The 14637-nt window shown below is 41.1% G+C and overlaps 1 protein-coding gene across 1 annotated transcript in view; it reads left to right on the top strand.

Annotated features, from left to right (window-relative positions):
• Positions 1–14637, top strand: part of mthfd1l (methylenetetrahydrofolate dehydrogenase (NADP+ dependent) 1 like) — a 36925-nt gene that overhangs the window by 16231 nt on the left and 6057 nt on the right. Inside the window, exons 20-26 of the mRNA XM_037750153.1 lie at positions 2450–2561; positions 8671–8810; positions 9387–9428; positions 11010–11113; positions 11636–11813; positions 12379–12486; positions 12610–12762. Coding sequence (XP_037606081.1) covers positions 2450–2561; positions 8671–8810; positions 9387–9428; positions 11010–11113; positions 11636–11813; positions 12379–12486; positions 12610–12762 — 837 coding nt within the window. The remainder of the gene's footprint in view (positions 1–2449; positions 2562–8670; positions 8811–9386; positions 9429–11009; positions 11114–11635; positions 11814–12378; positions 12487–12609; positions 12763–14637) is intronic.

Here is a 14637-nt window from a genome sequence, read left to right as displayed (position 1 = left end):
CCCCTCTATCTGGTCATTCTGGTGTCTGGGCAGCATGTTGGAGTCTGAACATTCAGGCGAAGGCGTCTGGTTTATCTTTGATGTTGATGCTCTCCGCTTATGCTCTTCTAACTTGGAGACACTGGGCTGTGGGCCAAATGTTTTCTGCACAAGCTAAGTGTATTATTCTGACGGATTAATTTAAGTCATTAAAGTTAACAGAGTTAGCAGTCATGCTTCTGCTAACAGGTTTTTCTCGTAGGGGTATTTTTCGTTAGTTTGTTTTTGACCGGAAAGCTTGCTACACATGGCAATTGGGTGGGGAAAATAAACACAGACTGGTTGTTTTCAAGGGTGTAGAGGGGGTGGAGTGTTACATGCAGCAGAGATTTGGTTACTTTCTGCTTTTTCGGAGGAAGCATTGCGGTCCTGTTGTGTGAAAGCGTTTCCTGTGTGGGTTTCCTGTGATTCTGGTATCGGGAACCTCGGAGCTCCATGAGAATTTTCCATCCAGCTTGACCGCCTGTGCCCTTTCATGCCCTCTTCGCTTGTGATTGTTTGTGTTGAATACAGACGCACACATGAGAATAGAGTTGGCATATGTAGGCTGTGTGTGTGTGTGTGTGTTAGAGCGTACGTTTCTGTGTTGTTTCAGATGGGGTTTGGAGGACACGTAGTGCAAGAGGGAATAGTTTTCTAACCAACTCCCTGTGTACTGTACGTGTCTATTAAGCAGACCTCAGTCATTCTCTATGTTTTTCAAACATCCTGTCTACGTGGCGTTTCACCCAACCGACTGCGTGCATCGTTCCTGATGGGAGGCAGTAGACCACGTACAATCAGACCTGTGACTACAGCCTGTCAGCTTTGAAGACTGGGAACATTTCATTAGTGTAGCACTGGTCTGCAGCTGGTGTAGTGGACGGTACAAGAGATGAATGAAAACAGGAAGATGGAGATCATGTCACCGTATCCTCTTCTAGTGCATTTCCTTAGTCTTCATAATCCTCTTGACCACCAGTTGAAGAGGTGACACACAACTTTTCATTTATTTCCTCTTTCATCACCCTGTCGTGGCTTATTTGTTGAATGAATCTCTTTCCCTCGTGTACGGACGTGGAAAGTGTGAACTGGGTCAAGTTAAAGTTCACGGAAATCCACGTAATGTATGACGTGTGTTGACTTTCCATCGGATTAAAGAAAGAAACATGTTATTGAATGGATAAAGATACTAAAAGGATGTTTTTGTCTTTATATTGTTCCCTCTTTTCGCCTCTCTTTTCCGTGTATAACCGTCTTTCTCTTCACGCAGTTAGATGCTGCTGTAATCTGTTTCCACTAGATTTCATAGACAAATAGACAGCGTTTGTCAGAACCTTGTTGAATGGCTGATTTACTCCTCCAAGGGGAGGCTGTTTATGCAGGCGGAGGGAGAGGTATGCAAACAAAAGCTTAGAAAACCATGCAAGTCCTTCCCATCCTTCCTCTTTCCTCCCTCTCAAGGAATTCACATGCAGTTTAACAATGGGTCAGTCGGCTTCCCCCAGTTTTCTTCTTGGCCAGTTTTCTTAGTAATTTCCCTTTTTAAAGTCTGTCATGAGTGCAACGGAAGGGTTGTGATCTTGAGCAGTAGACCTTTTCCTCTGCGGTCGTATTCTTTGATGCCTTTCCTCATCTAAGCTGGATGAACACAGCATAATATGTTTGAATGAAAGTTGCAAAGCTGTTGCCAGCAAACCTTTCAGAATAGGTCTGCTGCTTGTAAGCTAACAGCAGCTGTGAGTTCTAGCCAGTAGTTGCACAGTTTCACCCCAGTTGAGAAGGAAATGCCACCAGTTGCAATTGTAGAAATTCAATGTGATTTATACTATTTGTGATACACACTCTCCCATAGTTCTACTATCTTTGGACAGTATTTTTATTATGCTTTTTAACACTTGAATGCAAACAACTCCAACAATACGATTAGCAGCACACAGTGGCCAAAAGAACTTAACACTGACTTAAATCCAAGGTACAACGTTAGTGTAGTGTGCATACTACATAAAACATACCCGAAGAGATACCTGCACACTCTCATAACTATGTTGTGAAAATATCCTAGCATGAATATCCATCCATCCATCCATTTTGAGAACATTTCTGTGAAGTCTCTCCGGTTCTTTTACGGACATCTGTGTGTGTCCAGTGTATAGGGAGTAATCCAAATCAACAGGGGAAGGAAGCCTGGCCCACAGTCAGGCTGCCATGCCAGTTTAGCACTTCTTAACTAGTGCCTGCTGTTTAGACAACCACAGTGCCAGCCAAAGTGCATCCCCACTTCAATATTTATTTATGTTTCTGAAGGATGTTGAATTTAGTGTGAAAGAAGGAGTTGGTCCTTATTTAAACTTGGTCGGGCGAGTTGCTGTGAGTGACACTGTTTTCTCAACTCCTCCTGCTTGTTTGTGTGCCCCTCTAATTGTTGCAGGGTACGCCAGTGTTTGTCCACGCCGGGCCCTTCGCCAACATCGCCCATGGCAACTCCTCGGTGCTGGCAGACAAGCTGGCTTTGAAGTTGGTTGGACGGGACGGCTTTGTGGGTAAGAAGAACACACAGTTCACGCATACAGATCACACATACGCACAAGCTAAAGCAGATGCACAACCACAAAACCTCTTGGGATGACAGACAACAACTGTAGCGTCTAGGAGCCCCAGATGTGGAGGAATTTAAGCTTCCTTAGCAGGGCAGATTAAACTATAACTTTTTTACTCCAGTTGTGAACTTCAGCGTGCTCCCCCGCTGTTGCAACCTTTGGCCTACATTGATCTTAGTTCTGGTTCTGGCTCTGTTGACGAGTGTGCTGTTCTGGGGTCTTGCTACTGCGTAACTTTCTAGGAAACGGGCGGAGAGATTGCGTAAAAAAAACACACACGCAGGAGAGAGGAAGGAAGCTGATTGATAATCTTAAGAGCCCCTGGAATGCTTCAGAGTAAACCACACTAATCCCTTCAACGTCAAAGCATACTTGAATATTTCCATTTTTATCTGTCTATCTTTCCCGCCGCTTGCTTTCCGTCCTCATTTACTTTGGCTGCAGAAATATGTCTGGAATGTACACGTGTGTGTGTTTGTGTGTTGTTGTCAGGTGAATTTGATGTACATGCAAATCTCGTCAAGTTATATATTTTTGTGTCGTCAAGTTATATATTTTTGTGTATGTGAGAGAGTTTTCTGTATGGGAGCAATAAGGAGATGGGTGACTCTTTGGGCATGCACAACATTTACACAACAAGCTGTCATCTCTGGGAACGTGTAGGCAGCGTGAGCAGGGAGTTGGGTTTCACAACACTGGAGCAGAGAAGCAGGGAGGCCTGTTTGTGTTTTCTACCCCACTCGTTTTCCATCTGTCCGTCTCGTTCCCTCCTTTCCCCGTCTGCGTGTTTGTTACCTGACTCTCAGGTATGCCAGGAACTCGACCTCCCTCCTTTTCCTCCCTCTGCAGCTGGGATGCATGTATCCCCCCTCTCTCCCACTCCTTCCCTCTCAGTCTCTTTACTCTGATGCTACAAACGTTGCCTTATTTTAACTGGCACCACTGAAAAGAATAATAACGCAACAGCAAAGTTTAAAAAAAATGAATATTTCTGCAAATACAGTCTGGAACGACAAGTCAGCTCTTTGTTTGAATTAGTTTTATCATCAAGTTAAAGGATACTTCCGGTTTATTACAACTTATTTTCTTAGATTTGGTCATAATTTTTATTGGCTATGAAAACATTGTACACACCAAAGTAACTAAGTGCTAAGATCTTGAAACTTGATGACATCCCAACGAAGTCTGGCTTGGTTTAGCTAGATTATCCAAACCACTTTATTTGGAGGTGAAACAGAAAGTGCACTCAAAATGTCGGCAGTAATCCTACATTGCACAGGAAAACTCGCATATCATAACAACTAGGGGTGTAAATCACCAGTTTCATCCCGGTACGATATTATATGGATTCTTTGGATGACTTTACGATATTTGCTGATATCACAAAATCTACCACGATACGAATTTAATTTGATTCAGACGCCTGCGATCGATATGAGACAATATCATATGCTCATTTAACACAGTTACATTTATATCAACTCACAAAAAGCAACTAAAATATGATTTGACAATTTTACTGACACTGATGTAACCACACCACAGTGTCTTTAAGTAATATACAGTTCAGTTTAATCATCTCTGATTAGCTCTCATGTGGCAAAGGAAGTGCATGAACTGTGTGTGAACTCAGTGTATGAACATACTCTTGGCCTCGCTTCATCACGCTCTGTAATATTGTGGGTTTTTCAAGTCACTTTGGAATCTGGACTTAAAAATGTAGAAATGCTGCTATAAGAGGGGGCTCTTGGGGGATGAATTCCTCATGCCAGATGTGAGGGATTCCTGTATCATTAACAGTCTGGGGTATTGAACGCAGATAACCCCCTGACACCGACTTACCATAAAGATTTCCCACACCGCAGCAGAGCCTCCCTAAACTAAATCAACAAATCATTTGGGCTTTTAGAGAAGTGGCCACTGAGAAATGATGGTGATATATTCAGCATGTAAAACATTTTAAGATATACACCCTTTTCGACACCACTTTAAAAAAACAAAAAAAAAAAACATTTCAAGGCTTATAGTTCCTGCTTTAACTTGTCTTAAACATACAAGAGATTTATTCTGATTAATTTGGTAATTTTATATAATTTAGTCAAATTCCCTTTAAATTCTCCATCCTAGATTTCTGTGTACAATGTGCATACTGTATTTATGCACTGGTTAGTAAATCAGAATCAATACTTAATATGCAAACAAATGCATTAATGTAGCTGCAAAGTTATGGTAAATACAGTCCTCATATAGTATGATAGTAAGAATTTAGAAGTAGTACTGAAATTGTTTGTAGATTAATCAATTAGTTGGTCGACAGATGATTAATTAACACTAATTTTTAAGATCAATTATTCGTTTAAGGTAAAGGCCCAGGTAAAACGTACAGAAAATGGGCCTTTTCAAATATAGAGATTTGCTGCTTGACTTAGTTTGATATCGTTGTGGATTGAATATCTTTGGTTTTATGACATTTTAATCAACAGATTAATCAATAATGAAAAGAATCATTCGTTGCAGCCCAACTAAGAGCAACAACTCTAACTGGAAAATAGACGGTCGTGATGATCTAACCTACTTCCCAGCCTTTTCTGTTAGTGTTTTTGTTGGCATGGGTGCTCATACCAGTGCTTTGACTGGTAGTAACACCATCCAGCTCTCTTTTCACTCACAACAACGTCGACCTCTTCTTCCCCTCTCGCTCTCTGGTCAGTTCAAGGTCGTCACACAGAGCAGGAAGCTTGCAAGTGTTTCCTCATGACATCCTTTGGGGTCAACCTCCTGCTTGGTGTAATGTCGTAGTGGAAGGTGTGTTGTACTTGCTGTCACATATACTTGTTTCCATTCTTTTCCCTCCGATTATTCTTAAAGGGATAGTTTGGGTGTTTTGAACTGGGGTTGTATGAGGTACTTATCCATAGTCAGTGTATTACGTACAGTAGATGACGGTCAGCACGCCCCCAGTTTGGAGAAACAGACAGGAGCACCGACATGGGAGCAAAGCAATGTACTGCTGTGTACGGGGCTGGCAGTAAAACTTATTTGAGACACCTAAAAGAAAGGCCCATCTAAAAAAAAAAATCTATATCAGTTTACGTCAGAAACATAGACTGTATATCTGTCTCATGGCAAGGTAAACTGTCAAAAATATTCTAAATATAGCGTACACTTAAACTGATACTGATTATTTTAGGTGAGCCTTTCTTTTAGGTGGCTAAAATATGTTTTGCTGCCGGCCCCATCCACAGCAGTACGTTGCTTTGGTTCCATGTGGTAACTCCTGTCTGCTTCTCCAAACTGGGGTGTGCAGACTGTCATCTACTGTAGGTAATACTCTGACTATGGATAAGCACCTCATACAACCCTAATACCCGACCTATCCCTTTAACTCTGCCTTGTTGTGCCTGTGTGGTACGAGTCAGTTCGTGGGAGGTCACACAATTTATGGAAATATTCACAAATCCTGAATGTGATTTCATTGGCAGGCCGGTTCAGTATTCAGAGCCAAAGCTCTAGTGTGGCGCTAACGAGAAACACTAACTCTCCGTCAGCGGTCTGTGGCCAAACAAAGTCCAGTTACATTCTTGTGCTCATCCCTCAGGCTTTATGTGTTTCTCTTTACTCAGACTTTTTAACATGGAGATGATGCAGCCAAGGCCCCTCCGAACCACAATTTCTGCTTAACGTCAACATTGTCATTTATATTCCCAGAAACTAGCAATAAAATTATTCTTTTCTTCCTCTTGTTCTTTTCCCCAGAAGAATTTCTCGTCTCTCCAATTTCCTTCTGCTCCTTTCTCTCTTCCTGCCTCTCTTCTCTTCTCACTTCCTTGCAGTCTTTTTACTCTTGCATCTCTGGTGAAATAAATCGTACTTTCACCCTAGCAATGCAGAGAACCACACAGAACAGAGTGATGCATTTCTTCATGGAAACCACTTGTTTTCTCGCTAAAGCCTCAGAGAGTTTTATCGAGTGTCCGCCACAAGCACTGTAAACTTCAGCGAATTACTAATTTTCTTACTAAAAACCTCATATATAAAATAATCAATTTCTAACCAATAAATGAATGTTTTTAATCTTTTTTTCGTCTAAAATCAATGACATAATATATTTTCCAGCCTAAGGGAATTGATGTATGCAAATCATTCCCTTATGACAGCTTAACTGCACTCTATAAAGCAGCATGTACTGTATAAATAAAATCTTTGCACACACACAAGCACGTAAAAGACATAATTTATCACATTAATTGAATTTCTTTTTCTGACCTGCTTTCTAGTCACATTTCATTATTAACCTTTTAATTGAATTAAATGTTAAGAGGGTTAGCTGATGTTCATTGTGTGCTATATTTAGGCTGCCCACACAAAGATTATAGAGACTGAAGGGTGAATGCAACTGGTTTGGACTGGAAACCGTTGTGCTGGACCGCCCAGTGAATTCAGGGAAAAGAGTTTATAAAGTTTTGGCCAGCTCCCCAGTTGCAGCGAGTCTGGCAGTGATGCTCTAGTGGGACATAACTTAAAAACGAATAGATCTTTATTACAGTAATGAAATGATCATATCTTCACTAAACCCTGGCTGTTAAACCAAACCAGCTTTTCTCCCTTAACATAGCTTAGTTCTTGTGTAACTGCACTCTGATTCTCCTTCTCTCTCTGTGGATTTACTTGTTGATTTCAGTGTAATTTAATGACTTTGTTTTCTTCTAAAATGGGCCTTGCATTTTTGTGTTTACACAGTTCATTTTGGACATGTTTAATTGGTCTTAGGTTATGAAATTAACTTTTTAGGCTTCACTTGTGTTTTATAGTTTGAGTACACAATGACTAAAACTAACACTTCAGTCATGGCTTTCATTAGTTTATCATCATTTAAACCAGTCATTACTGGTTATGACTGGGTCGCAGTAGATTTTATTAGGGTTGTCAAATACATTTTCTGAATTTCTTCTGTAGTCTTTTATATTAGATGTATATCTGCAGTACAACTTTGAGCCACATGAGAGAGCCTGAATGTTCACATTGATCTGATAGAGCACCTATCTACTCTGCCTAAATGCATTTATTTGATTTATCAAATGTATATCTCTTTGACATGGCTGGTTTACCTGTTAAAGATAATATAAGGTGACGAGGAAACGGCGGTAAAAATGGTCAGTAGTGTTCATTTACGCACAAATTTGGTTTATAGGGTATTGTGAATTTCATTGCGATGGTTTGTCATTTTTAAAAAGATCCTAGAAAAAAAGGTTTGGAAACACCGCTTTAAATAGTATTGCGAGAATAATGTTTAAGTTCTAGGCTATTTAGAGTTCAGCTGTTACTAATGTACTATGAGTTGTCAACATATGGTTACATGGACAGACATCTAGACATCACATGGTGCCGTCATGTTGCATCTTCACTACGAACAACCCCCACCACAGTACACTAAGAAGCAGATCTGAAGGTCTATCTTTTTGGCGGTGTACGTGCAGTTATTTTTTTCATATCCGGGGTTCAAATGACCGTGTTCCCACCAGGCTGCACTAAATGTGATATACACCAGAAGTTGTTAAAACCTCACTAAACAAGTTGGGCGTGAAATCTTCCTCTAAAATTCTAGCTTAGCCCCACCAGCTAGTGTTTTAATACAATGGTGCCACACACAAAAAGTAACAGGAAACCTTATCTTAACAAGGCCGTCATTCCAGGTGGACTATTTGCTTTGTTTGGAGCCGGTTCAAGAGGCCTGTGTGGAGGGCTGTCTATATCAGAGGCGCTCTGTCTCTTTGAGAGCCCTTACAGTGAACCCATTACTCAGTACAGTGTTACTGTTTAGACAGAAATACAGTCAGACTCATCTCTTATCCCCATGATTCTTTAAAGATGTCTGACTGAACTCGGAATATAAAGTTATACAGTATATATATGTACCACTGGCTCAAGATTTACTTCTTTCTTTCTCTACTTAAAGAGTACAAACAAAAGAGACTCTTAACATGGTTTACACTCACATAGATTATTTAGAAATATGATTTTTTTTAAAAGATGGAAATCTGTTTCCTCACAGTGACGGAAGCTGGTTTTGGAGCGGACATCGGGATGGAGAAGTTCTTCAACATCAAATGTCGGGCTTCAGGGCTGAGGCCAGATGTGGTGGTGCTGGTTGCAACTGTCCGAGCGTTAAAGATGCACGGCGGTGGCCCAAATGTAAGTTGACATAACAAAGTTAACAAAACAACACAGACAACACTTTCTTTCATAATGGCCATTTCATTTCATAAAAGTCATTTATATTCATTTTAGACGGAAACGGGTAAAGAAGTGTTTGCTCATTTCTAAATAAGAAGAATCCACATTTTTTGGAGCCATGCAAGTCACTGCATTTTCTACATCAAGCAAATATTTCAGAATTTGTTAACAAACGAAGGTATTCTGTCCACATAATCAGCCGCTGTGCTGTCCGTAGATCTGTAACTCAGATCTGTAAGATCTTTAACTCAGTAGAAATTTGATTAGTTAACCAGTTAAAACAATCGCTGAAAGTTATTTTTGTGCATATCCATCTGCAGTTGAAAGAGCAGATATATACAGATTGACCTTACTAAGAAACATCACAAGGTCTCGTGAGGCTCTCAGTGCCCTTTTTATGGACTAAATTCTCCTCTGTGTAGTCAAATAAATGTCCAAAAAAGCAAAACTAGATGGAAAATAAAACAATCTATTGCTAAATGTGACATAATACTGAAGTGTGTGTGATTAACTGTTGTCTTTGTGCGTTTTCAGGTGTCGGCAGGCGCACCTCTTCCCAGAGAGTACATTGATGAGGTATGAGCCATGTAGATATGCATGAATGCACACAAATATACACAAAAATGACAAGCATAGCCACTGAGACAAAAAGATAAAGATGTGGGAGACGGGACGAACATGTTTGAGCTGAGGAGTTTGATTTTTTTTTCCATGACTTCCAATCAAGTTAAAATAATTAACTAAGCCTGCTTTATTACATTTAGTCATAAAGGTCAGGATGTTTGCAACTCACTGGCGAATGCAAGACTCCAATTATACAACAATCATGTGCTCATTAACATAATGCTGTTTGGTTATGTGTTGTGTTTTTGAGTGAACATTCCCAACATGTCTTCAGGGACCCTTACAGCCCTGACCTTCTGTAAAGATGGGAAAGATCAGCAGACCTCTGAGTTGCATGGAGATAACTTACTGCACACTATTATCAAATCCTTTATGCTGGTTTTGTCCTTTAGCATGTGTGGCATAAGCCAGGAAAAGCTCTGGGAAATGAGCCATCGTGTGACACATTTATAGAGATAAATGCAATAAATGAAGTTTCAGATCAGCCTATCTGCCTCAGCTGTATTCTCCCAGACATTTAATTCCCCGCCTATATACATAAATACTTCGCCCACTAACATAGTTCAGAGCACTTATTTGATTAACAGCACAAATACAGCCTTTGCATGTGGTTTCCGGGTTTGTGGGTCCTGATAATGTTGAGGTGGGATTCTTTTGGGGTGTGTGTGTTCATATCTGGCTAAAATCACTGGTCTTTCGGGCAGGTTCAGCTGAGTAAATAATGAAGCAGTATAAGTTAATTGTGAAGCCTGTAACGAGAACCAGAAGTACTGGAGAAAACAGAGCCATGGAAATGAATTTATGGGACCTGTATGGCCTCACTCCTTTTAGCCCGGGGCTGCACACACACACACACACACACACACACACACACACACACACACACACACACAGAGAGTAAGATTGGATTACTGCGGTCAAACTTGGAGTAGCTGCACATTATGCTACTAATGTGCTCTAGAGTAACTGGACTTCTGCATATAGTAGTATTCAATGTCTGAGTAATAACTGAATAACTGCACAGTGGGATGCTACCAGTCTTATATTCTATCAGGGCTTTTCCATAGTAGGAGAGGTAGTCGCTCCGAGCCATGCCGTGAGCAGCCGGCGAGCGGTCAAGCCGTTTCAGTTGAATTACAGTAATACATTTTAGGGCTGCAAATAATGATTGTTTTCATTGTCAATTAATCTCTTGATCATTTTTTGGGATTATTGATTAGCTGTTTGGTCTATAAATTGTCAGAATAATGGTGTAAAATGTCGATCAGCGTTTCCCAAAGCCCAAGATGACGTCCTCAAATGTCTTGTTTTGTCCACAACTCAAAGATATTCAGTTTACTGCCAAAGAGGAGTAAAGAAACCAGAAAAAATATTCACATTTAAGAAGCTTGAATCGGAGACTGAAGCCGATTAATCAATTATCAAAATAGTTGGCCATTAATTTAATGGTTAACAACTAATTGATTAATCTTTGCAGCTCTAAATACATTCCTGACCTTTTTTCTTTGTTTCTTCTGTCTCTTTCTCCTCCAGAATCTGAGTCTAGTTGCAGGTGGTTGCCATAGCAATCTCAGGAAGCAGATCCAGATAGCACACCTGTTTGGGGTACCAGTCGTGGTGGCGCTCAATGTCTTCAAGTAAGAAGCATGCAGACACACATATCCACAAAACTTGAATCACCAACTTTTCTGTGTGCTACGTTCACCCTACGAGCGACAGAAGACACTGCCAGGCATGTCCAGTTACATTGTCGCAGAGTCGCCGTTGAGGTGTTGCTTAAGTGCTCATTAATGTAATGTTGTTAAAAAGCACTGGGACCTGGCTAACGAAACGGAACAGGGTGAAACAAAAACATATGATTGGTTGACACTTCACCGCGTCATTGGAGAGCTGAAAAAAGTTGAGATCAGCTCAACTTTATCTGTAGCGTGTCATGCCCGTCACGCAGCGTGAGGTTGAAGCTTCATGTCACCGGCTTCCATTGAAAATGACTTATAGCTTGTTGCTGTGTCGCTCATAGTGTGAACACAGCACTAGACTAGTAATGGGATAATCAACACATTCCTTTGGCCCACAAAAGCACAATTTTGTCTAAATACGTAATTTGTCACCAAGGTCAACAAGCAGTGCTAACAATGTTTCCCTTGGTGATCCTTTAGAACAGACACCCAGGCAGAGATTGACCTTGTGTGTCAGATAGCAAAAGAGTGCGGAGCATCTGACGCTGTGCCGTGTCACCACTGGGCACAGGGCGGCCGAGGCTCCGTAGAGATGGCCCAAGCTGTGAATGAGGCTGCCAGCAGACCCAGCGACTTCCAGTTCCTGTACGACACGGAGGTGAGAGCAGCAGATACTCTCGATGGAAAACCTGCATCTTATGTGTTTCTATGGCAAGAGAGAGGCATTAGAGATATCAACAATGGCACTGTGACTAGTCAAAATATTTATTCAAGATATAAAGTAACAAATAACAGTTACAGATATCTCAAACGTCATTACGACTAGGCCGAATTGATGTGCATGACCTTGCTGCAAGGCTTCCTGTTGGATATTAGTTTAGCCATTAGCCATAGTTTTACTAGGCGAAATGTAATTACAGATATCTACAATTAGAGTTTTTACTAGGCAAAATGACGTTGCAGATATCAGTGATGAATATCCAGTTCAGCTAATAAATGTTAGAACAGCTTGCGAGAGAATAAAGGAATGCAGTGTCTAGTATGAGTCTAACGGTAAAAGTCAAAGACGTTAAATGATTTAATTCTTACTGTGTAGCTCTTATTAACTCTGACGTCACACGGGATGTGTTCACTAAATCTAATTTCCTTGATTATTCCCTTTGACCGGAGTGCTCATGTTTTTCCACCCGTCTCTGTTTTGCCCACTGTTTTTCCCATATTAGATGCCGATAGTGGAGAAGATCAGAACAATCGCCCAAAAAGTGTATGGAGCTGATGACATTGAGCTGTCTCCAGAGGCCACGGCCAAGATAGATTACTACAATCAACAGGTGAGATCACTGCTGCTGCAATAACAGCTGACTCACAGCTCATCTCCTTTCTCTGTCTCTCTTTAACTTACACAAACACACGCACACTCATATTACCACTTGTTTTGTTTTTCCTATAACCAGGACTATGGTTCATTGCCCATCTGCATGGCCAAGACTCACCTGTCCCTGTCCCATATGCCTGACAAGAAGGGTGTTCCCACTGGGTTCGTTCTGCCAATCAGAGATGTTCGTGCTAGCATCGGGGCTGGTTTCATCTACCCATTGGTGGGAACGGTACGTAAATGTAGTCTGTGACAATTCAGAGCAGCAGGCTAATGCTAACTTCAGTCTTTGGGCCTTATTGGTGGAAGAAGTACTTATTAGTGCGCATTTAGCACCGAAAGATATTTCCAGATATTTCCCTCAGGAGTTGGTAGTGACCAAAAACGGAGCTAACATTAGAGTGAAAATTGGACTTACATTTATCAGATGGACACAAACACAACTGTCAAATGAACGATGTGTAAATAAGCAGCTGTTTGCTAACATGTTCATCATATCAACTTAAAAGGTGATGATATGTCTTTTCACTGCTCCCATGTGGGCAAAGAAATCTGTTATTGTAGGTTTGAAGTCAAATCTGGAACATGTTAGGCGTCACCCTGAGGGCTTAATAAGTGTTTTGGCTCAGAACCAAACATTGTTGCACCACAGGGAATTATAGCAAAGTGTTTATAATGACTTATGTTTTGACCCTGTGCACAGAGCCCGTTGTATCTTTTCTTGTGTATTTCAGGGGGTATGCGTTGAAACATTTTTGTCTCTGTATTGTCTCAAAGTGTCAGAGCAGTTATGAATTGCCATTTACTGCACAAGACACTGAATCTAATTTTACAACGTGGCTCCCTTCCTTCACCTCGTTACTGTAATATCCAGCTCCAACACTGATGACTCCAGCTGCTCACTTTGATCTCTCAGGGTCGTGGACAGAAATTAAGTTGGGCTGTACTAATTAAATAAACTAATTAAAAGCCCACTCTGTACTTCTGGGAAACCACAACCTCTGATATTTTATGTTCATGTAGTTTGTTGCTGTGAGGTTGAGTCACTTTTTCTGTCTGGTTTACTTCTTAATTCAAGCATCTCTAGAGCGCTCTGCTGTAGTAGAAACTTAATGTTCATGCTTGCATCCTTCCTTCCCCTGAGTTAGTCTCCATATTACTGAGCTGGTTCGAGGTGAGCTGGGCTAGTTGATGATGGGCCGGGCAGGAAGGAAGCGGCTTCCTGAGCGTTTTGCCTCCCGCTGTTTCACCAGCATGCCCCCAGGTGACGGGCTTTGATACGCTGAGGCAGAGGTGTCAAACACCGGGCATGCTGGGAAAGGCATGGCAGTGTCTTGGTGTGGCGTCTGTCCAGTCTCCCAACCTTGCCTTTGATGTGTTGTGGCCCGCGGAGCCACTAGCACGTTGACAACCCTTGAACTGTGACTCCTAACCCAAAGCAAGTCTCCAAATTGTTCTTTGAACTCTTTGGCTTTTAGCCTCCGTCTGCCAGACTCAAAAAACATTTTGAAGTCTCAGCCAGACAATGATTTATAAATAGATATAAGGTTCTCAAATTTGAGTAGTCGTAGATGCCCACCAGAATCTGGACAACCCCAGTATCATGTTTCAGATTTTTTAGAAAGGAGGTTGAAGGAGAAAATGCGTTGGGTGAGGCAAAAGGAACAGAAGCTAACATGTAAAGGGGGAAGGACTGAGCATCTACATTATGGAGTTACTTTTGTTTCTTTATTATTATTGCAATCAAACAGAATAGATTTGATAGCAAAACTTTCCACACTGCAAAATAAAATAAATTTGTGATTAAAAATGTATCAATGTGAATCAAACACTTTTGTTTGCAAATCCAAAAGCTCTGTTTACGAATTGAAAAGTTTTGCTTGCTCTTGAGCTAAATCTTGTGGGCGGGACCTACGCTGAAAGATGTAAGACACGTCTCTATTGGTCAATCTCAGTCGGATTGACAGCTTGGCAATATCCAAGACGGAAGTTATGTGTAAACATACTGGCTTCTTCTCCAGTATGATTACCGGCGTCTTTTGCAACAACACATCATCAATAGGGTAAAATGAACCTGTCTCATGACAGTCCAAACCCAGCTCATGTT

Source organism: Sebastes umbrosus, chromosome 18, assembly GCF_015220745.1.
Source record: "Sebastes umbrosus isolate fSebUmb1 chromosome 18, fSebUmb1.pri, whole genome shotgun sequence".
Lineage (NCBI taxonomy): Eukaryota > Metazoa > Chordata > Actinopteri > Perciformes > Sebastidae > Sebastes > Sebastes umbrosus.
Note: the sequence above shows the minus strand (reverse complement) of the source record. Positions and strands in the feature narration are given on the sequence as shown.